The sequence below is a fragment of the Pipistrellus kuhlii genome, unplaced genomic scaffold (assembly GCF_014108245.1).
Source record: "Pipistrellus kuhlii isolate mPipKuh1 unplaced genomic scaffold, mPipKuh1.p scaffold_m20_p_19, whole genome shotgun sequence".
NCBI lineage: Eukaryota > Metazoa > Chordata > Mammalia > Chiroptera > Vespertilionidae > Pipistrellus > Pipistrellus kuhlii.
This window is the reverse complement of record NW_023425504.1, coordinates 13,111,568-13,135,562: the sequence shown is the minus strand read 5'-3', so window position 1 is coordinate 13,135,562 and position 23,995 is coordinate 13,111,568. Positions and strand designations below refer to the sequence as shown.

General features: G+C 41.8%; 1 protein-coding gene across 5 annotated transcripts in view; it reads right to left on the bottom strand.

Annotated features, from left to right (window-relative positions):
* Nucleotides 1-313: 313 nt before the first annotated feature.
* Nucleotides 314-23,995, bottom strand: part of ZDHHC9 (zinc finger DHHC-type palmitoyltransferase 9) — a 34,099-nt gene continuing 10,417 nt past the window's right edge. For 2 of the 5 annotated variants that reach the window (XM_036443243.2, XM_036443244.2), the window contains exons 3-10: nt 20,088-20,248; nt 13,800-13,958; nt 6,942-7,079; nt 5,975-6,023; nt 5,126-5,228; nt 3,984-4,087; nt 2,970-3,096; nt 314-1,849 (exon numbers count right to left, since the gene is read on the bottom strand). In XM_036443243.2, the coding sequence (XP_036299136.1) occupies nt 1,736-1,849; nt 2,970-3,096; nt 3,984-4,087; nt 5,126-5,228; nt 5,975-6,023; nt 6,942-7,079; nt 13,800-13,958; nt 20,088-20,248 (955 nt within the window). In that variant the 3' untranslated portion in view covers nt 314-1,735. Of the gene's footprint in view, nt 1,850-2,969; nt 3,097-3,983; nt 4,088-5,125; nt 5,229-5,974; nt 6,024-6,941; nt 7,080-13,799; nt 13,959-20,087; nt 20,249-22,144; nt 22,218-23,995 lie in introns of all 5 variants that reach the window. The other 3 variants (XM_036443247.2, XM_036443246.2, XM_045583534.1) reach the window with 3 other exon arrangements.

Below are 23,995 nucleotides of genomic sequence, written 5' to 3'. Positions count from 1 at the left end.
ATCTCAATAAAGAACTTGTTCTCTTAAGTGCATATAGCCCCAACCCTCCCCATCTCGCTAACATTGTATAATGCCTTGAAAGCCCTTTCTTTAGAGTCCAGAATAAGGTGATCTTCGGCCCAGAATGTAGTAGAAATCAATGGAGAGTTTGGGAGCTATCTCTCCCACTCAAAGGTCCCTCAGAAAATGGAAGTATGGGTAATAACTAGAAACCCCTCCTACCCCAACCCCAATCCCACCCTACCACACAAAGACACTCACGCCCCCATGGTGATTCTTGAAATGGAAGGGGAAGGAGGAGGCAGACAGTCTACATTAGACACCGTTTAATCACTTTCAAATAGATTAAAAGTTCTGATTTACATGTCCCCCCTCCCCGTAAGTCATCCAGACAGGACCCTGGCTTAGAAAGAGAAAAACACAGGTGCTTTAGGAAATATAGCCACATATAATACATAAATCTTCTTCCCTGAAATAGAGCAGGTCCTGAGCAGAGCTGACGGGGGTGGGTCACAGCCCGCACCCAAGGTGAAGCGGCTCTGGGACTCTGCCTGTGGAAGTGGAAGTGCTGGAAGTGAGGCTGGCGGAAACCCCTGGTGTGGTTATCAAGCCCGAGGTGGGCCAAGGCCTTGGAGTGGGTCACCCGGGAGGGCAGCAGTGCTGGGCTTTCCCTCCTCACTCAGCCGAGGCCTACTGGAAGTACTAGTTGTCTTTTTTTACATTTTTCTTTTTTTTGAGGGGACATAGGGGAAGAGGAGAGGAGAGGAGAGGAGAACCTCTCTGTGCCTTGGTTTCCCCATTTGTGCATTCAGGGCCTCTGCAGGCCTCACACAGGGAGTCTGGGGGGTGTAGTGTTTAAGTGAGCACTCGGGCTTATTCTGAGGAGAGGAATCGCCAAAGTGCAGACTTTTATTACTGCCATTCCTGCTCCTATAGGAGCAAGAGTCAGAAGATAAACAAATTAAATGGGACTAGTGAGAAAGGAGGAGATAAGAGACAGAGAGTGCAAGGGGCGATGCCGTTGGCATCTCATGAATTCTTATTGAGAATGGCACAGGCATTAAAAAGTTTCTGGGTAATCTATAAGACATGTAAATTGTTATCTATACTGCAACTACTTACATATCTCTAGTTGGAAAAGAGTGGGGCTTGGGGGTTAAAAAGTGGATGGGGGTCAAAGGAGAAACTACATGAATAAATACACCAAGTGGAAGCTACCTGCCCCATTCCTGAAAGGATTTATGGGCAATGTTGGCACTTTGTGGCCAGGAGAATCCTCCAACCCCACTCTCCATCTTCTTCAATTATGAAGCCCCAAGAATCCAGTTAGGATTCCCTAGCCAGAGTTCTCTGAGACCACCTCTGGACTCGTGCCATGCAGCAGCTGGAGAGGATCTGTGCCAGTCTCAAGAACCTTTAACCCCACAAATGGACCAACCGCGCCAAGCAGGAGAGCTAAGATCTGGAGGGAAGAAAGGGGAGCCCAAGGAGACTCCATGGAAAACCAATGCAGGGGCCCATCTGTCCAGTAACCAGAGGTCACTGACATCTTCTGTGACTGCCTTGAGTCCAGGAAAAAGAAAAAACTTGCAGCAAGAAAATGCCAGTGTGCAATTGGCTGAATAAAGATCAAAGAAAAACAGCTTACTTGCTCTCTGTCTCAGGTTTATCTTCTCCCCTTAAATCTCTCACAGCCCTAATTAAACACAAACAAAAGTCTCTTCCATTAGATGGGCTACTTGTCAGCTTCAGCCACCTCCTGTGGTGGCTCTGGAGGTTCTGGGGGTGGCATCTCTTCAGGAGTGCTGTCCTCCGGCATTTCATTTGAGCTCAGATGTTCTGTTAGGGCCTAAGAAGGAACATATATCAAATTCAATAAAAAGCCCATCCTTGCTCGGCCATTGTAGCTCAGCGTTGAGCATTGATCTATGAACCAGGAGGTCACAGTTCGATTCCAGTCAGGGCACGTGCCTGGACTGCGAGCTCAATCCCCGGTGTGGGGAAGGCAGGAGGCAGATAGTCAGTCATCATTGATGTTTCTAGCTCTCTCTCCTTCTCTCACCTTCTCTGAAATCAATAAAAGAAATTTTTTTAAACCCATCCTCAAAATCCACATGGAGATAATCAGTAGGCACTGGGCTCTTCCTCTGAACCCATCAACCACACTGATGTTACAGATATGCAACCACTGACACCAAACTCAGAACCAAGACCAGACTATTCTTGTCTTCTCAGCAGAGTGCAACTGATGTTTCTTTGAATTCTATTCTTAACTGTTATGGAGAGATGCTTCCATTATTATTCATAATAATACTAATAGAGACCACAGATTATTATACAGGCCCCTCTCCTTCACAAGAGAATGTTATAATGTACTTGTCTAACAAGGCCTGACCCAGCGGGTCTCGATCTTGTTTCTGCCCTAACACTTGGCCCTCTCGAACAGTGATTCTAAACCAAAGAAAATGGGGTAGCAAAATTTTCAGATGATATATGTTTGAAAATGCCCCCAGAGCGATTCTAAAATATCACCTTTCCCCACATTCAACTGAGAATTACTAATCTAAATTGTTATGATTTAAGACCAGACTTATCATAAACATTATATTCAAAATGATGATAATAAAATATTAAAATGGGTTTGCTGTAATTCAAAAAACAAACTTCAAAATATAGGAAAAGCAAAGTAGAGAACAATTATCTACCTTACAAAAAACATTCACCTCACTAGACAGTGAACTCCTTGAGATCAGGGACATGGTTTTTTGCCTTGTTCACTAGTGTATCCTGCATCTAGCAGAGTAGAATGTCGAAGAAATGAGTAGATCCTAATCTATACCCACGGGCACAAAGATCTGAGGCAATATCAGAGCAAAAGCAGACAGGGAAGCTGGGGCTATTGAACATGGAATTGCCTAAGTGTATCTCTAAGGTGTAAATTTAGCCTACACTCTCCATCGCCAGCTTAACCTTAAAATCTTAAAGTCGGGAACACTTACTGGGCTCTGTGGCAATAGGCTACTACTGGTCTCTTGAGTGCTAGGAGGTCGACTTCCACTTTCCTCCAGTGGTAAAATACCTCTTCGATCCAGCACGCTGAAGGAGACAGGACAGTTAATAAAGCACTTACCATTCCCCCCTCTAGCCACCCACCCTCTGAACCTTGCAGTGTGGACTGGAAAACATTAACCTGCCCTTTGGCAGTCTAGTCTGATCCTAGCACATGCCTCCTATCTTCTACTCACTTTTTCTTCCACAAACCAGGGCATACCACATTAACCAGGGTAAGAAACAAATGAGCCGAAACCAGTTTGGCTCAGTGGAAAGCGGCCTGCAGACTGAAAGGCCTCAGGTTCGATTCCGGTCAAGGGCATGTACTTGGTTGCGGGCACATCCCCAGTAGGGGGTGTGCAAGAGGCAGCTGATTGATGATTCTCTCTCATCGATGTTTCTAACTCTCTATCCCTCTCTCTTCCTCTAGGTAAAAAAAATCAATAAAATATATTTTTTTAAAAAAGAAAGAAACAAATGAAATAAGAATGAAAGGTCATCTCTTTAAAACAGTCATCCTGCCGAAACCGGTTTGGCTCAGTGGTAGAGCGTCGGTCTGTGGACTGAAAGGTCCCAGGTTCGATTCTGATCAAGGGCATGTACATTGGTTGCGGGCACATCCCCGGTAGGGGGTGTGCAAGAGACAGCTGATCGATGATTCTCTCTCATTGATGTTTCTAACTCTCTATCTCTCTCCCTTCTTCTCTGTAAAAAATCAATAAAATATATTTAAAAAATCAATAAATAAAATAAAAATAAAACAATCATCCTGCGGTCTATGGTCTATGTAGATATGGCACCAAGGGACAATCCCTGGGAAGTCCTATTTGACACCAAGAGGTCACATTCAGAAGAAGGCATCATACCAAGCATTAGGATTGACTTGAGTTGCTCAACCCAAGAGTCCCAGGACCTTCTAGTCCCCTGAGTACCTGGGGGGCAGGGGGCCACACAGCACTTCACAGCAGTTCTTCACAATGTTGCCATGGCTGTAGGGATTCTGGACTCGATTCTTCCCTGTCCATGAGCCTTTGATCTGCAAGATAAAAGCCAAGACTTACATTTAAAATTTATGTTGAAGAAAAACGTGCAGCACGGGAAGATAAAAAACGTTCTGGAGATGGGTGAGGGTAATAGTTGCACAACAACGTGACTATACTTAATGCCACTAAATTATACACTTAAAATAGTTAAGATGGTACATTTTATATAAGGAACATCTCACCACAATAGGAAAATAAGGAAATACAATGCATAGCCATGGGACAATGTCCACAACAGAGTGAAAAAAAGCAGGTAACTAAACAATATGTATCTATTTTAATTTAAAAATTCAAAATATAGAGTCCCATAAAGGGGAACAAGTCTAGACAAGTCTAGACTATAAATCATACCATTAACAATGGTGATGTATAGAAGGTAAAGTTACAGGGACTTATTTGATATGTTTGCTCCTCTGTCTTTTTTGATTTTCTGCAACGAACATGGGTTAATTGGTAACTTTTAAAAAGCGAGGATTTATTCTGTGCACCTGTCCTTGTCCATCCCTAATCCGGAAGCACCAATTAGCCTTTAAAGATCTATGAATCGCTGAAGACCTTGTACCTCCCCTACCATTCAACCTCTTCTTCTTAATTCTCTACAGGCATTCAGCTCTAAACAAAGCAGTCTGCTTTCTTCTCCACACTTCAGATTTAACAATCTCCCACGCTAGGTTTCTGCCTGCCTCAACCTCCCAGGCCCTGGAGATTCAGTTCTCTAGCAGGTAACAAGAGAATAGGCTTTGGAGAAAGAATATGTAATGAGCCCTAGCCAGTTTGGCTCAGTGAATAGACCATCAGCCTACAAACTAAAGGGCCTCAGGTTCAATTCCGTCAAGGGCACATGCCCGCATTGCAGGCTTGATACCCAGTGGGGGGCTGGGGGTGCGTACAGGAGGCAGCCAATCAATGATTCTCTCTCATCATTGATGTTTCTATGTCTCTCTCTCCCTCGCCTTTCTTCTCTGAAATCAATCAATAAATATACATTTTTTAAAAGAATATGTGATGAGAAGTTGGGAAGGTTGACTCACGTCTTCATTGGTTGTCTGGTTGAGAGCCACAAGGAAAGTGTGAAATCCAGTTAGTCCCACGACGGACCAGAGTGTGAAGAAACAAATGAGTACTTCTAGAACAGTGAGGTATGTTAAGGAATGTTGAAGCCACACCAGCAGACAAAATGCTTCATCCTTCTCATGGCACCAGTCTTTACCTCTCGGAATATATCACAAATGGCCAAGTATCCATACATAACAGATGAATCCTAAATTCGCTGGATACATCCCTTATGACAGGTAAAGGACTCCTGTCTGTTCACTATGAGTAACTCTCTAACATCTCTAGCATATTTAAGTGTTCCTCTGTTTTTAGATCATTAGCTTTTTGAAGGGAATGTTTAGGAGGGGGCCAAAGCTAAACAAGGCTGGCCATCACTGCTTATGGAAAATCCATCAAAAAATAAACTTTATAAATAAAAAAATTGGTGGGAAAAACAGGATGTGATTTATAGAAATCCCATCTGAATTTCCTTTTCAGAAGTGCAACTGCTGTACAAAGTAAGCATTAGCGGTAACAGAAAGGTGGGCTTCCAGTAAGTGACATAAGAAATATATTGAGGCATAGATAGCCCACTACAGAGGCAGGGCAGAGTGTGTGATCAGAAGGAACTGGAAGGAAGGCAGTAGAGAAGGGGATAAAGCAAAGGCCACCCTTTAAGTCTTGGTCATCTTCCCTTCTGATTGCTATCACTAAGACTATTTTCCCCCAGAATTTGGCACTCTCTGATGTCTGAAAACTGAGATGATGGGATAACTGCAGAGAGAAAGCATGCTGGAAAGTAATTTAAGAAGGATTCACAGGGACATACTGCCAGGGGAGGATATGTTCCAGGAGTTTCTTTCAACGTCTCCAGGAAGCCAATTTTCAAGGATTCTATGAAATTAGGAGGAGTAGTAGAGGAAAAAAAAATTAGTGACTTTAATTTTTAAAATGCACACTTATCCTTGTACTTACTCACTTCCTCCTCCCTGCCCCTTGTTACAAGCTGGCAAGAAATAAGCCCTCGCTCAGACAAGGGACTCACACCCCCAACGAGGTAGTCTCCCGACCAAATGCAGGAACTAGCAATGGTCTAGAGAGTTGGGCAGAAGCCAAGCATCTGGCTCCCCTCCCTTTTCCCTAGTCCTCACTATGGGCATGCAGGAGATATTCATTCATAGATAAAATAAATTAGAAACACCCCTAAAAATCCTCTCTCCTCACCAATCCATGTCCTCCCTCCTCTGTTCAAAATCCAGCTGAGAACTCATCCCTTCCCAGGAAGTTGTTTTGATTAAGACCACTTCTTTAATTCCACATCCCTTCTGCCCTTATTTGTCATCTGCTTATTTATGTGTGTGTATGTGTTTGTGTACATGCACACACATAGGTGTGTGTTTTCTATCTCCCAAAGTAAACCAGGAGCTACTAAAAGGCATTTCTCAGATATAACCCCTTCTACCACTTGGCACATAAAGCAAAAGAAGAGAGGACGCAGACAGTAAAATAGATCCCCAACCTTTGGGATCACCTCAGAAATGCCTAGTACTCTGGGTACAAACCAGTTATTATGGCCATGGTCCCCAGCAGAGGGTCAGTGAGAAGGCCAACTCACTCAGTAAATACTGATTGATGAGCTGAGGTCTGGAGCCCTACTCAAGAGCAGAAGGTAGTGCTTATTTCTAGCTGGTCCTGAGGCGCCTTCACAACGGTAAAGTCCCACCAGGAAACCCAACCACTCCCCTAAGCTGTCCTCAAGTCTTCTCCCATCCCACCCCTACTCCAACAACAGGCACTGTCCTGCATACTCACTGAGGGCCACATAGACGATATTGAAGGCGAAGACATAGATGGTGAGGAGGGAGAGAGAAAGGATGAAGAGGTAGAAGTAGCGGTAGTTCCTCTTTCCAACACAATTCCCCACCCAGGGGCAGTGATGGTCGAAGCGCTCTGTGGGAAAAAGAGAATCTAGTGTCAAAGCCTCTAAAATACAGTGCAACCCCACCATTCACATCTGAATAACTATGATAATTCAAAGACCCCAGATCACTGCCTATTTCAATTGTAAAAAACTGGTTGTTATTTTTGTCTTTTTCACAATGTTTTCATAGCCATCTCATTTGACCTCCACAATCACCCTAGAAGTTGAGCAAAAGAAGATATTCTTTTCCCCATTTTACTACAGAGGAAGCTAAGGAACTGGGGGGTTAAGTGATCTGTCTCACTGAGTCTCTGCTTTTCCAAAGAAAATTCTTGGTAGGTGGGCCTACTATTAGGTCTAGTAATAATTAATGTCGTTTTCTAATACTTTTTTTAAATCAAATTTATTTAAACAATACAACAAAATTTAATCAACGATATAGTTGCCGTTGTTTTCTACTACTTGTGCCCAACGCTCAGGAAGCATTTTAATCCCTCTGTTGTAAAATTCTTGTGATTTTGATGCAAAAAAATTCGGTCAATGCATTTTTGAGGCATTCTTCATTATTAAATTTTTTTCCAAGAAGAAAGTTTTGCAAAGAACGAAACAAATGGTAATCGGAAGGGGCAATATCAGGAGAATATGCAGGTTGAGGGAGAACTTCCCATTCCAACTGGCGCAGTTTTTCAGCAGTGATTCTTGCAGTATGCGGTCGTGCGTTATCGTGGTGAAGAATTACGCCCTTCCGATTAATCAGCGCGGGTTCTTTTTCTCTTAAAGCTTGGGCTAACCTTTCCAATTGGGCACTATACACTGCACTTGTAATGGTTTGGTTAGATGGTAAAAGTTCATAATGAAGAATTCCTTTAAAATTCCACCAAACACACATCACTTTTTTCGCATGCAAGTCAGGTTTTGGCGTGGGCTGCGGAGCCTCATTTTTGTCCAACCATTGAGGTCGCCTTTTCAAATTAACATACAGCACCCATTCTTCATCTCCGGTAACAATTTGCTCTAAAAATGGCAAACGGTTTTGACGAGAGAGGAGCGAACTGCAAATTGTGACTCTGATTACGGTTGTTGTCGGTCAACTCATGAGGAACCCATTTTCCAAACTTTTGGACTTTGCCAAGTGCACGCAATTGATTGGAAATTGTTTTTTGTGAACAATTTAAAGTTGTCGCAAGCTCTTGTTGGGTAATTTGAGGATTTTGCACCAAAAGAGCTTGAAGAGCTTCTTGATCAAAATTGGACACACGGCCTCGACCACTCTTGTCATCTAACGAAAAATTTCCCTCGCGAAATTTCTCAAACCAACGCTGGCATTTTCTGGTGCTAACTGCATCTTGACCAAGAGCACTACAGATGTTTTTTGCAGCCTCACTTGCTTTTCTTCCTAATTGGAACTCGTAAAGCATGCAGTGCCGAATATGCTCTTCATCCGCCATCTTCTTAGCCCTAATTTTGCAACAAAAAACAAACCAAACACAAACTTTTTCAAGCAAAACTTGTTAATTGCACTTCACACGTTCTGTAGATACCACGTGTTTGAAGGTTATGTCAATACAAGTCAATGCCAAGCAAGATTTTAAACGAATGTTTAAAAATGACAATAATTATTACTAGACCAGATAAGTCCAGAAAGAAGAAATAAGTGAAAATAGTCAAGCAAGTTTTGAAAAATTAGTAGTGTGGTTTTTCTTAACCTCCAGTTTGTAAAAGACTATAAAATACAATATTTAAAATGGTGTGGCGCCTAGACTGGTTTGGCTTAGTGGATAGAGATAGAGCATTGGCCTGCAGACTGAAGTCCGGAGTTCGATTCTGGTCAAGGGCATGTACCTTGGTTGCGGACACATCCCCAGTAGAGGGTGTGCAAGCGGCAGCTGATCGATGATTCTCTCTCATCGATGTTTCTAACTCTCTATCCCTCTCTCTTCCTCTCTGTAAAAAATCAATAAAATATATATATATATTTTTAAAAAATGGTGTGGCATAGCCAGAAACAGACTCTAGAAAATATAAGAATTTACTGTCTTAATAAAAGCAGCATTACAAAAATCAATGGTGAAAAGAAGTACTTTTCCATAAATAACACTGAGACAATTGGCTATTTGGTGGAAAATAAGGTTAAAAATTTCCCCCTAAACTATTTATCAAAATGAATTCCAGATGCATTAAAGAGTTAAATGTTCAGCAAAGTCCCATGCACCAAGAAGTCACCAGTTAGATGGCCAGTCAGGGCACATGCCTGGGTTGCGGGCTCAATCCCCAATGTGGGGCTTGCAGGAGGCAGCCAATTAATGATTCTCTTTCATATTGATGTTTCTTCCCTCTCTCCCCCTTTCCCTTCCTCTCTCTCTAAAATCAATAAAAACATAGTTTTTAAAAATTACTTTTAAAAAGGAAGGTGACTGCCTGTAAGACAGAGAGGGAGGCCTCACCAGAAATCAACCCTGCCAATACCTTGATCTTGGACTTCTAAATGTCAGAATTGATTTCTGTTATTTAAGTCACCCAGTCTGTGTATTTTGTTATGGCATCCCAAGCAGACTAATACAAGTATATACCCATGAGTGGAATTGCCGGACCATATGTTAATTCTATGATTAACTTTTTGAGGAACTGCCAAACTTTTCCACAGTGACTGAACCATTTTACATTCCCACCAGAAATGGATGAAGGTTCTAATTTTACCATATCTGTATATTAAATAATTTTGATTACAGTGTTATAATAATGAATAAAATGGAATCATGAATAATATCTAATGATAGGAAACTGCCTTAAAAACTAGAATGTAGCCATGTGATAGATTATATACAGTCATTAAACTAAAATTTTCAAAAGACATGTACTAAAGGTGTAAAAACATGCTTAAGATATGTTAAACGACAAAGGTAGAAATAAGAACTCAATCCTGTGTGATCTAATTTCACAAACAAGAGTGAGGCTGGAAGGGAATATAGAGAAATGGAGAGTGAGTTTGGGATTAGATTTTATTTACACTTTCTGTGCTCCCTGTATTTTCTACAATGAACATGTATTATTCAATGAACCAAAAAGGCACAAAGAATAACACATCATTTTTAAAGGACAATGAACTGCATACTGTCAAAAATAGTAAGACTGTAAGAATGATACATCTCCCAGTTAAAGGGCTACAATATATCTTTTCAGAAAAGAGAAGGAAAATGTAGAAAAGAATTACATGTTCAAACTTACTCTAAACAAACCTGTCATATAAAAACACTGGAAATGTAGGTTTATACAGATATATTTTTACTGTACTTTAAATCACACTTTTTCTTATAATACAAGGAAACAAACTCACTGATAAACCCACAACCTAAAGATAACAAACTAAGAGCATTCTGAAGTATTTCCTTTCATTTCTCTTTACGCATATTCATATTTTTTAAATGTCTGAGATCACACTATACATGTAGCCTGTCTTCTATTTTATTTCATTTCACTTTCTGGCATAAGATTTTCCCATAAAAGTCCCCTGTATGAATGTTCCACCATTTATTTACTGGTTGACAATAAGACTTATTCAAATTTTCATTATTATAATATTCCTGAGGTACATATTTCCATACCTAAATCTTTTATCACATTTTTTATTATTTTCTTAGGAATTTCTAGAAAGGTACTCATTGACATCAATGTTTTAAAGTTTTATCAATCTTACTAGAAGCCCAGAGTGCGAAGTCTCGCCGCCCACCCACCTGCATCCCTGCCTTGACACCCGAACCTGCCAGTAGAGTTCCAGCGCGCCTGGCCCAGCCCCCAAGCCCTCTGGCCTTCTCTGGCCGCTTCAAGCCCTGCCCTCAGTCCCTCAAGTCACCTCGGGCTGGTCCCACCTTCTCTGGGCGCCTCCCCGCCTCCCCGGACCCCATCTCCCGAGCAACTCGGCAGCTCTGCCCCATCATGACACCAGAAGAGAACGTGGAAGCCTCCTGCCTGCTGGGCTGTGCTCCTTCCCCTGGCAGGTGGGCCACAGGCCACTCAGAGTGCAAGCGGTGGGTGGCGAAGGACTGGTGAGGGGGTGCTATGGGCTCTCACCCCTGCCCTCCCAGGCATGAGATAGTCCTGCCTTCTCTAGGCACCTCCCAGCTTCCGCCCTGTCTCTAGAGCAACGCCCCAGCTAATATGCTAATGACCTGGTCATTACCCATTATGGTGTCCCGACCATTAGCATATTAGCTCTTTATTAGTATAGATTAGGTTGCTTTCCAAAAAGTTTGTCCCAAATTACACTCCTACCAATGTAGCACTAAGCATTACTAGGTTTTCCTTGCTTATTATCTAGATTTGAAAAGGTCCTGCTTTAATTTTTATTTCTTTGATACTTAATAGGGATAAATTTTTTTTCATGTTAACTAGTTAATTGTATTTTTTTTTTTTTGTAAACTTTCCATATTTCTACTAAAATTTAGTGGTTCTTGCCTGGCTAGCTCCGTCGGCAGAGCATGAGACTCTTAAAACGTGGTGGTTCTTTTTTAGAAATCAATTTGTGCCCTGGAGTGTTTGTTCAGCACACATTCCAAATGGTCTTGGGTTTGATCCCTGATCAAGGGCATGTACCTCAGTTGCAGATTTAATCCCCAGTCCCGGTCTCCCGGTCTGGGTGTGTGCAAGAGGCAATCAATCGATGTATCATTCTCACGTTGATGTTTCTCTCTCCCTTCCACTCTCTCTAAAAATATCAATGGAAAAAATATCCTCAGATGTAGATTTTAAAAAATCAATTTGTATGATTTCTTTATATTTAAGAATATTAATAAGGAGAGGAAATTCTTTATGAAAACCTTCACATCAGACATTCTTGAAACATTAAGTTTCCTGGCTTATTTAAAATGGGTTTCAATTTACCTCGCCAGTGTGGCTCAGTGGTTGAGCCTCAACCTATGAACCAGGAAGTCATGATTCGATTCCCAGTCAGGGTACAGGACTATTATAGATTGTAGCTCAATCTCTAATGTGGGGTGTGCCCACTGATGATTCTCATAATTGATGTTTCTATCTCTCCCTCTCCCTTTCTCTCTGAAATCAATAAAATATATTTTAAAAAAATAATTAAATAAAATGGATTTAAATTTCTAAAATCCTACCTACATGTAGCTTTTTACCACATAAAGTAAGATATCTTTTCAAGCTTTGTCTAAATAACTGGATAATAAGAAGAAAGCTATGTTCTCAGGCCTGTTCTATGACATATATAAAGAACGCTGTAAGCCTAGTAATAATATAAGGAATTGATCATATTTGCATGTTGATATACATATTTAAGGACTGTTTCTGATCTTTCCCAGAGCTCAGTGCACAGTAGGCAGTGATTACAACTAAGCCACATACATGTGGCTAAAAGCACAGATACATTATGCACATGCATACACCCAAAACCCTTATAACAGCAGCAGAGAAAGAAGAAATGAGTTTGAGAATCATACCTGTTCCAGCTTCATCTCTTACTAATTATATGAACCCACATAAAGGTGCTTTACCTATTTCCTCATCTATAAAATGGGGATAATACCTGTCTCCTGGGATTCTAACAAGCCTTAAACGAGAGAAAGGGAAAACACTTCATATAGTGCCTAGTATATAGTAGGAACTCAATAAATGCTAACAACTTTCTTCTTGGGAATACTACTTCTTACAAAGTCCTTCCTTCCCCGATGCTGCCCTCCAGTAGACTAGGAATCTCCTCCCCCTATGCAAGGTGGGTTCCACTTAAAACAGATATAGATTTGATGCCAAAACCGGTTTGGCTCAGTGGTAGACCGTCGGTCTGCGGACTGAAAGGTCCCAGGTTCAATTCCGGTCAAGGGTATGTACATTGGTTGCGGGCACATCCCCGGTAGGGGGTGTGCAAGAGGCAGCTGGTCGATGTTTCTCTCTCATCGACGTTTCTAGCTCTCTATCTCTCTCCTTTCCTCTCTGTAAAAAAAATCAATCAAATATATATTTTTAAAAAAAGAAAAACAGGTAATTTGAAAAACAGGTAATTTGCATTAGCCATTTTCGCTCAGTGGCCAGAGTGTCGGTCCACAGACTGAAGGGTCCTGGATTTGATTCCGGTCAAGGGCACATACCTCAGTTGCAGGTTCAATCCTCAGCATGGCCAGGCATGTGCAGGAGCCAACCAATTGATGTGTCTTTCTCACATCAATGTTTCTCTCTCCCCATCTCTCACCCTCCCTTCCACTCTATCTAAAAATCAATGGGAAAAATATCCTTGGGTGAGGTTAGTAAAACAAAAACCCAATAAGTCATTTATTTTCCCACTTACCAAAAAGGTTGTTTTGGGTTGTTTTTTTGTTTTGTTTTGTTTTTTAGACTGGCAGATATTTAAATTCCAATTTGATCTAAGAAGTACAGTTGATTTACAGTTGTTCAGATGCTTGTTTCCTGTCTAATTCTAGCTTTCCTAACTACCACTACTAATTTTTTCTTTTTTTTTCTTTTTTTAAAATATATTTTATTGATTTTTTACAGAGAGGAAGAGAGAGGGATAGAGAGCTAGAAACATTGATGAGAGAGAAACATCAACCAGCTGCCTCCTGCACACCCCCTACAGGGGATGTGCCCGCAACCAATGTACATGCCCTTGACCGGAATCGAACCCGGGACCCTTCAGTCTGCAGGCCGACACTCTATCCACTGAGCCAAACCAGCTTCTTCTTTACACTCTTCTTCAACTCAGCCTTTCCCCCAGACAATGCCCTAAGGATTTTACTCACCTACACAGTTGTCACAGATGCTGCAATGGGAGGCCCGGGGAGGCCGGAAGATCTTGCATGTATAACAGTATTTCAACTTTACAATCTGGTTGTTAATCTGGAAATTCTTGATACGAGGGGGTGGTCGTTGGCCCTGGGGTACCGCACCATTGGTAGCTTCTGTAGATCAACAAAGACTGTTAACATCACTGCCAGCCATTGTTTGAACCCAAAGTTCTCACCAGTTGTCCAAAAGCAATGGGAGTATTCGAAGGATCCTTAGGCCCACTGTCTTCTTCAAACTAACATTTCCAGAGTAGACTCTCAACATCAAATTCCACTGAGTGCCACGCAATCCTTTTGTATGCATGTGAAAAAGTGTGTCTTCAAGTTTTTGGCTGATTACAAAGAAAAATATTTATAAAAGAAGAAGTGATATGGCTAAAAACAGAAATTGAAAACATCTTACTTCGTTCATAATCAACAAAATAAAAATTAACACGAAGACACCACTTCCACCTACTGTATTAACAAATATTTAAAAGAATAAAAATACCTAGTGAGCCCTAGCTGGTTTGGCTCAATGGATAGGACATCGGCCTGCAGACTGGGGCCCAGGTTCGATTCCAGTCAAGGGCACAGGCTTGGGTTGTGGCCTCGATCCTCATTGTGGGGTGGCAGGAGGCAGCCAATCAATGATTCTCATCATTGATATTTCTAACCCTAACCCTAACCCTTCCTCTCTGAAATAAATAAAAATATATTTTTTTAAAAAATACCTAGTGATTCCCTAGCCAATGCTTCTAAGTGGTTAGAGTGTCTGCTCTCACACTGAAGTGTCATGGGTTTGATTCCTAGTCAAGGGCATATACCTGGATTACAGGTTTGATTCTCAGACCTGTCAGGTCACATACAGGAGGCAAGCAATTGATGTGTTTCTCTCACATCCATGTTTCTCTCTCTCTCTCTCTCTCTCTCTCTCTCTCTCTCTCTCTCTCTCTCTGTCTCTGTCTCTGTCTCTGTCTCCTCTCTCCCTCCCTTCTACTCTCCCTAAAAATTAATGGAAAAATATCCTCGGGTGAGGATTAACAAAAAAAAAAAAAAAAAAGGCCAAAACAGGTTTGGCTCAGTGGATAGAGTGTCGTCCCTGCGGACTGAAAGGTCCCAGGTTCGATTCTGGTCAAGGGCATGTACCTTGGTTGCGGGCACATCCCCAGTGAGGGGTGTGCAAGAGGCAGCTGATCAATAAGTCTCTCTCATTAATGTTTCTAGCTCTCTATCCCTCTCTCTTCCTCTCTGTGAAAAACCAAGAAAATATATTTTAAAAAATAAAAAATATCTAGGGTTGGCAAGGATGGGGAAAAGGTATTTTTATACATTATCAGTAAATAATGTAGCAGTGGCTACAAAAATTTTATGTGTTTACTTTTTGACCCAGAAATTCTACATTTAGGATCTTATCAACATTTCAAAGAGTTGTATAAAAGATGTTGACATAAGGATATTTTTCATAGAGTCCCTTTTATAGTGAAAATCTGAAAATAACTTTAATGTCACAATAGGAAGTTGGTTAAGTAAATTATGATACATGCATAGGATAGAATATTATGCAGCCTTTTAAAATGGTGGACAAGTGAATGATGACAGGAAAAGACTCACAATATCTTGCAAAAATAAAATATATGCATAAAAGAGGCTAATACTTAGAAAAACAATTATTTTAAAATAAGAGTAATACATGTTTATTGTAAAAAGTTTGGAAAAACAGAAAACGTAAAGAAAAATAAAGGTATTTTTTTTTAGCTCAGGGATATTCATGCATTTTAGTGTATTTCCATTTATCTTCCCTTAACAGATAAACATTTATGATTTTTTAAAATTTGAGATCATGTTATACATGCAATGTTATACACTGTGTTTTTTCACTTAAGATTATACAACAAACATTTTTTCTATTATTTTTTCTGAAAACATTATTATTGGCAATACAATATTCCATCATATGCGTGTACTATTATTTATTTACTCATTTAAATTCTGGTGCATATATAAACAGATGTGTATTTCAGAGGGAAGTGAAGAGGGGGGTGGGAAGAGATTAACCAAAGAACTTATATGCATATATGCATCATCCATGGACGCAAACAATAATGCGATGAAGGCCTGGGGAGGAAATGGGAGTGGGGGTGGAGGGGAGAGGGGAAAAGAAGGGGTCAATGGGGTAAAAAGAGGGACATCTGTAATACTTCCAACAATAAAAATAATTTTTTAAAAGCTACATTCAAAGTTATATTACAAATAAAGCTAAATTCCTTTGAATACCATACCCCTATCCCAACCCCCTCCTCCCTTCCTCAAGAATACAATCATGTGTTAAAATTAATTTCTAAAACATAAAGAAAAGCATGTTGAAGTCTGAGCAGTAATATATAAAGTTGTCAGCATTAAAATAGCTAGTGCCATATTAAGATGAAACAGAAAAATGATATACTAAAAATCCTTCTACAGTAATTTGTGTAAATCTGTCTATTTCCTTTAGCGAAACCCTGACAGAAGTGGAATTACTGGGTCAAAGGGCATGAGCCCTTAAAGCCAATATTACTATTGCCAAACTGCTTCCCAAATTGATAGATTTGCACGCCGCCCATCTGCGGCATATGAGAGTGCCTGTCTTGTTGCACCCTCCCTATGCAGGGTAATTCTAAAAACAGAATATTTTTCACTTCATTTTGGTTTTTAAAATATCTGCCATATGGAACATTTTTCCCTTTTTTGAAGAGTGGGGTGGATGCTGTGAAATCAAACAGAGTAGTGTTTTATAAGTCATACAAGGATGGGGATGGCTGTTCATTAGAGGATATAAGTACCAGCATGGCACCTGCCACCTTAATAATCCTTTGTATGTGCTTTACATGAAGGCACCTGGAAGACAGTTCATGGTTCATCCTCCCTGTGAAGTACTGTGATGCAAGGGAATCACCCGTTTTCTTCTCTCGGTTCTCCTCACCCATAACATACCCAATACAGTAAATCCTCATGTAGCATCTTCAATAGGTTCTGTGACTTTAAGTGAAATGACATATAATGAAACCAAGTTTACCATAGACTAATTAATATAAACAAGAGTTAAGTTCCTATGATAGCTCATTCATGTTATAATGAAACTATGTTGAATAAAACAATGTTATTCGAGGACCTGCTGTACCGGGCTGAACACTGAATGTAAGTTAACAAAAACTTGTTAGCATAAAAATAAACATGTGCATGAGTATGAACTCAAGAATGCACTCTTCTAGGACTTGTATACATGCATGTAAGTACAACCAATGGACACAAAACTATGGGGAGGGAGGGCGTGTATGGGGGGGGGCAATGGTATATGTACACAGATAATAATTAAAAAAAAAAAGAATGCACTCTTCTATTGAGAGAAGCATGTTAAATGCAGAGGTCACAAATATGATGTCTCATGCTTGGTCCCCAACCCCAGTGATTGGGCAAAACAGAGCTAACCTTGCTAAGGAACCTGTTGTGACATGCACAAAGACAAGTCAATTAAATTTTTAACCCTGCCAGCGTGGCTCAGGGGTGGAGCGTCAACCTATGAACTAGGAGATCATAGTACAATTCCCAGTTGGGGCACAAGCCCAGGTTGTGGGCTCATTTCCCAGTGTGGGGCATGCAGGAGACAGCCGATCAGTGATTCTCTCTCATCATTGATGTTTCTCTCTGTTTTCCTCTCCCTTCCTCTCTGAAATCAATAATTATACATATATATAAATGTTAAAGGACATAAAATTTCAATCTGAAAATATAAAAAGATACTATTTTTTGGATAAGCATAAAAATGTAAATTCTCACCCTAGCCGGTTTGCTCAGTGGATAGAGCCTGCAGACTGAAGGGTCCCAGGTTCGATTCCAGTCAAGGGCACATGCCCAGGTTGTGGGCTCGATCCTCAGTAGGGGGCAGCCGATAAAATGATTCTTTCTCATCATTGATATTTCTATTTCTCACTCTCTCCCTTCCTCTCTGAAATCAATTTTAAAAGAAATAAAAATAAATGTAATACCTATTAGAACCCTGACAGGTTTGTATTTTGAATTAAATAAAATTTAAATTAAAAAAAAACAAAAAAAAAACACATACCCTAAAAGAACTAAAGGCTAACCACAAACTGGTGCTCAACTGATGTAGCTTTTAGTCTTATAAATCCCGGGTCCCTTTCTTCTGCTCTATTTTGCTTGTATGCTGATTCAAGCTACTTGGGTACTGGAACTGAGAACAATTTAGGCAGTCACTGCTGTTGGGTCTGGTGGGCTCTCACTCCCTGCTAGTGCTGGCATCGCGGCCTTCTTTCCCAGGGTGAGTTCCTAAAATATCCGCTCTAGCCCTGGGATGTCCTGTTTCAATTCCTGAAGCCACCCAGGCTTCTCGGTAGTATAATACACTATCTCTGTCCCTTAGCTACAGACTGCTCTGTAATGAAACCATAACTGCTTCCTTATCAGTTCTAGAATTCTCAATGGTTCCTGGCATCATAATTGACCCCTCCTACCTTGTGTGTTCTCCTAAAGCAGGAATTCTTGGTTATGGACCCATGAATGGGCTTCAAAAGTTCTATGAATCCCTGAAATCACATCCAAAATTGTAGGTATGTGCATGTGTGTAAGGATATTTTTACCAAGAGAAGTTTCATAGCTTTCATGAAAAGAAAATCAAATGAGTTGATGATGACCAAAGAGTAAAAAAACAAAACAAAATAACCATCCTTTTGGGAACAGTGCAGCAGACCTTGGTGACAAATCCCTCCCAAAACGCAACTCAACACAAGAAAAAACAAGGAAGCATGACTTTCAAACCTTGCTTCAGTTGCCTTAGCAAATGCACAGGGTGGGCATGATCTCAGATTCAGGATCTCAGAGGGAAAAGCCTAGAAATGATTGTTTATCTGCAACCACTATTATGATGCCGCTAGTGGCCTGGTGCACAAAATTCGTGTGTATTAAAATGGAATTAATTAGAGGATATATATTAATATTGCTGTTTGCCCTCTCTCTATAACAGAAGTGTCAGAGATGAAACAAAATTAGTAAAATATATGTGAAAATCTCCCTCCTGTCAGAGTCTGGGGCTTGCCTCGGGACCCAGAATCAAGTCCCTTCCTGCCCACGTGCGCCTCGAAATCACAGGAGACCCAGACCCAGCCACCCTCATCCCCGTCAAGCCCCTCCTGGTGGGGGACACAGCCTCAAGTCCCCCAGCCTGGCGTCAGGCAGGGGGTGCAGCCTCAGGTCCACCAGCCCGGCACCAGGTGTGGGGTACAGTCTCAGATTCCTCTGTGCAGCCTCAGGTCCCCCAGCCCAGTGCCGGGGCAAGGGACACAGCCTGAGATCCCCCATCAAGCCCTACTGGGTAAGGGACACAGCCTGAAGTCCCCCAGCACAGCGCTAGGGCAGGGGATGCAGCCTGAGATCTCCTGGCCCAGTGCCAGGGCAGAGGGTGTGGCCTGAGGTCCCCCATCAAGCCCCACCAAACAGAAGGCACAGCCTGAGGTCTCCTGGCCGAGTGCCAGGGTGGGGGATGCAGCCTGAGGTCTCCTGTCAAGCCCCGCCAAGTGGGGGGAGTGGCCTGAAGTTCCCCATCAAGCCCCGCTAGACAGGGGGCCCGGCCTGAGATCTCCCACCCAGGGCAGGTGCCATGCAGGCTAAGGTCCCTGCTGTCCAGTGGTTACATGACAACTAATTTGCATATTATCCTATTATTAGACTAGAGGCCTGGAGCACAAAATTCGTGCACTGGGGGGTGGGGGTCCCCTCAGCACAGCATGCACTCTCTCCAATCTGGGACCCCTTGGGAGATGTCCAACTTCTGGCAGTCAGACATCACTCTCATAATCCAGGGCTGCTGGCTCCCAACCACTTGCCTGCCTGCCAGCCTGATCACCTCCTAACCACTCCCCTGCCAGCCTGGTCAATTCCTAACTGCTCCCCTGCTGGTCCGATTGCCCCCAACTGCCCTCCCCTGCAGGCCTGGTCGTCCCCAACTACCCTCTGCTATAGGCCTGGTCCCTCCCAACCTGGTCACACCTAACTGCCCTCCCCTGCTGGCCTGGTCACCCACAACTACCCTCTCCTGCTGGCCATCTTGTGGTGGCCATCTTTGACCACATGGGGTTAGCCATCTTTGACTACCTGAGAGTGGACATCTTGTATGAGGGTGTGATGTCAATTTGCATATTACCTCTTTAGTATATAGGATTCCCTTAATAATTAGCACACAGCATCTTGCCAGCTGGTTAGAAAACCCACCTATCTCCATTTCTATGAAAGCTGCTTCATCTGGTAGAGCTCGAGGGATCACTCCAGGGTCACTGAAGCTGGTCCTCAACAGGGTAGCCATGGAAAAAAGGAAGAGCATGGCAGCAAACACAGGGATGGCAGGAGATAGCTGGACAGCCAAGTAACGGCATCTGGAGAAAGCACGCAATTGAACATTTAGTTATACTTAATCCTGTATGGACCATGAATCATTACTAGTATGTCAACAAAACAACAAAACAAGCAATACTGTGAGGGCAGACACCATGCTTTTTACTTCACTTGAATAACCCAAAACTCCTAACAGTGGTTCTGTACATAACAGGAGCTCAACAAATACTTAATTGATTGATGCTATCTATAACATACAGAAGACAGTCTCAAGGGACCTCTCCTACTCCCAAGCCCAGTCCCTCCTGTCAGCCTGCTGGGAGTCACATTTCCTCTGTGCCTCAGGAAAGGCTCACAACTGTTAAGATCAGGGAAGCCACTGAGCCTGGACCTGCAAGCACCACAGGTTGCTCTCACTCTGGGAATGTCTCGAGCTTTTCCTTTGCATCCATATATCATTAGTCCTGAGCTCCAGGAGGAGGAAGGAAAGTCATGAAGAAAGGTCCAAGTGTGAGACAGAGTATGTTCAGCATGTTTCAAGGCCAATAAAAAGCTTCAGCATGGCTCAGTGGTTGAGTGTTGACCTAAGAACCAGGAGGTCATGGCTCAATTCCTGGTCAGGTTGTAGGCTCGATCCTGGTGTGGGGTATGCAGGAGGCAGCCAAACAATGATTCTCTCTTATCATTGATATTTCCATCTCTTTCTCCCTCTCCCTTCCGCTCTGAAATCAATGAAAATATTTTTTTTAAAGCTTCAGGGCTGCTGACTGACTTTGCAACATCCATTACTCTTCTCTCCTCAATTAGCTCAGCTAGTACAATAGATAACTAGTGATCATAAGAAAATAAGAAAATTGTTTCTCTGAGCACCCCCTTCCCAACCTCATGTGTGTTCCCCTCTTTCTTCATAATTCACCTAGAAGGCCATACCTCTTCCTTCTGGATATCTCAGCCCTACTCATCTGTCAGGTCCCAGAGATATCAATGCCATCATTGTCATCATCACAACCATAATTTATTGACCACTCACCAATATGCCAGGCAAGGCACTAAGCTCTTTATAGCATGATCTCACCAATTCTCACATTAAATCTATGAGGTAGAGTCCATTATACCCATTTGATAAATGAAGAATCTGGGGTTTAGAGAGTCTTGTCTCCTCCAAAAAGCTTATCCTAAGCTGCACTAATCTGTCCGCATCATCCTCACTGCCAGAGCCTTGTATTGTTTCCTGTTTTTTTTTTGTTGTTGTTGTTTTGTTTTGTTTTGTTTTGTTTTTAACTAGGTTGACCTCATCTCCCCCAACTGGACTTCCTAGGAACAAAAATCTTCTCTTTTTGGAACAGGAATATTTGGGTTTGAATTCTAGCTCTACCAAATCCTAACTGGGTGTCTTAGTTACTTTCAAACTTTATATATATATATATATATATATATATATATATATATATATATATGATTTTTTACAGAGAGGAAAGGAGAGGGATAGAGAGCTAGAAATATCGATGAGAGAGAAACATCAATCAGCTGCCTCCTCCTGCACACCCCCTATCAGAGATGTGCCCGCAACCAATGTACATGCCCGTGATCGGAATTGAACCTGGGACCTTTCAGTCCGCAGACCGACGCTCTATCTGCTGAGCCAAACCAGTTTCAGCTACTTTCAAACTCTTTATCTGTGAAATGAAGATAATAATGGACCTTCATGGGGTCATTGTGTGGATCAGATGCATGAATATAAATAAAGTGCTTAGAACTGCACTTGACAAACAGTAAATGCTAAGTAAATGTCAGCTATTAACATTATCATCACGGTTCTATATCTCCCAGAGCTTATTGCAAATATGTGAATAAAGAAGCTATCAACAAATACTTGTAAAGTCAAAGTAAATTTCCAACCAAATAAATGGGAATGTGTGATGAGAGTTACCACTGACCTATTTTTATTCTCCTCCTCCTGGCACATTTTCTCCTTCAACACAGAGATCCTCTCTTGGAGGCAGACTATAACTGAATAAGCAAGGGCCAGTGGAGACTGGAGAAAGTAAGCTAAGGAAAAAGGCTTACTTGACTGGCATGGCGATCAAGCAAGCTGCTATCCACTCTGAAGGTTTAACCCTGGGTTGTACATTCATGGCAGTCTTCAAACAGTCCCCAGGAGATCCTCCCTGCTTTCTTGCCACATACATGACTCCATAGATGTGCAAACCAATATATTATAGGCTGAAGATGAACACATATAGTGAACTTGCAAAATTATTTTTGTGGCTTTTTGTTTGCTTGCCTGCTTATTTGTTTTTAAGAAAATCCTTGGTCATAGTTTGCTTTTGTATGATTGACTTCCTTCTCCTAAATGCCAAGGGTAGAGGAAAATGTTTAGAGAAATGGAGGATATGGTTAACTGAGTTCAGGGTAATTAAGGAGCTTGTAGAATACCCTCTTTTCCATTGTCCCCCTTTACTGTCACAGATAATCAAGAAGTAAATTCAGAAATGAAAGTCTCCTCTCCTTCTTAGGGACCCAAAGGCCACAAAAACACAAGGCTCCGGTTCACGAACAAACCAAGTGAAATCACCACACTAACAAGAAAATCAGCCATCTTCCTGAGATCATTATTGAAAACAAAGAAGTAATGTCTCCAGTGTCTCCAGGACTCACACAGACTCACACAGTCTCCAATCAAAAGCCTTAGGAAAATCAGAGCCATCTGATTGGACACCAAAGGGAGTGTAAATTGCTTTATTATAGGAAAAAAGATACAGAGAGAGTAGAACAAGCACACATATACAGATACACACACACACGTACACACACACACACACACACACACACACACACACACACACAAATTAATGTGGCTTCCATGCACAGAAGGACTCACCCAAGCTGAACTAAGTCCCCTTCCAACACCTGCTTGTCAATCAGACAAAGAACAACTTAGATTTGAATTACGCTACACCATCATGGATAAAGGTCTCTGTAATCTCCACACAGCCTATCTTCTGCACCTGCTAAAACAATCCATTCTGTATGTCAACAAGTACACAACAGGCCCATTGTATTGTTCTCCAGAGATGAGGCTACTGGCAGCCTGTTGTCACTAGTGAGTGGGTGTGTTTGGGAAGGCAGATGTGGGACCAACAGGCCTTTCTACTCTGAGTAAGGGGAAGCTTAGAGAGCCAGCAGCTAAGACTCTTGTGAACTACAACCCATCAATCCTGTCTTTAACAGTTATGATCCAAAAATATCCCCCAGGTTAGTCTCATCATTGCAGTAAGCTGGAGGTCTGTCTCTGATAGGAATAAGCTATGGAAGATTTGGGAGTAATTCCCAATAACAACCTCAAAAGTCAAGAGTATCCTCTTATATCACTAATTTATCTTAATGAAAGATTGGATCTGTCATTCAAATAAGCTAACTGTTTTTGAAAACTCCCTAGTACTTTCCATTGACATTGCATCTTGGAATAATGATATCCATACACTTCTGCAAACAGAACTCTCCTTTGTCTTCAAAGTACTAAGAGGCTTTCCCCTTTCCAGGGGGTTGGAAGTTGCTTTTCTCCCTTGTAAATTTCATATATACAACCCTGCCACCGCTAAGTCTTCATTTCTGCCACCTGCAGAGGCATCATCATGATAGGTCCCCCTCAACCAAATTCTCAACTGGCCTCAGGCTTCCATAACAGGTTTAGATGACTGTATGCCCACATGTTCCACAGACCACATGGTGGTACTGACCAGCAATAGCCAGCAGTGCCAGGCTGGGCTGGTGTGTCCTGTACCATC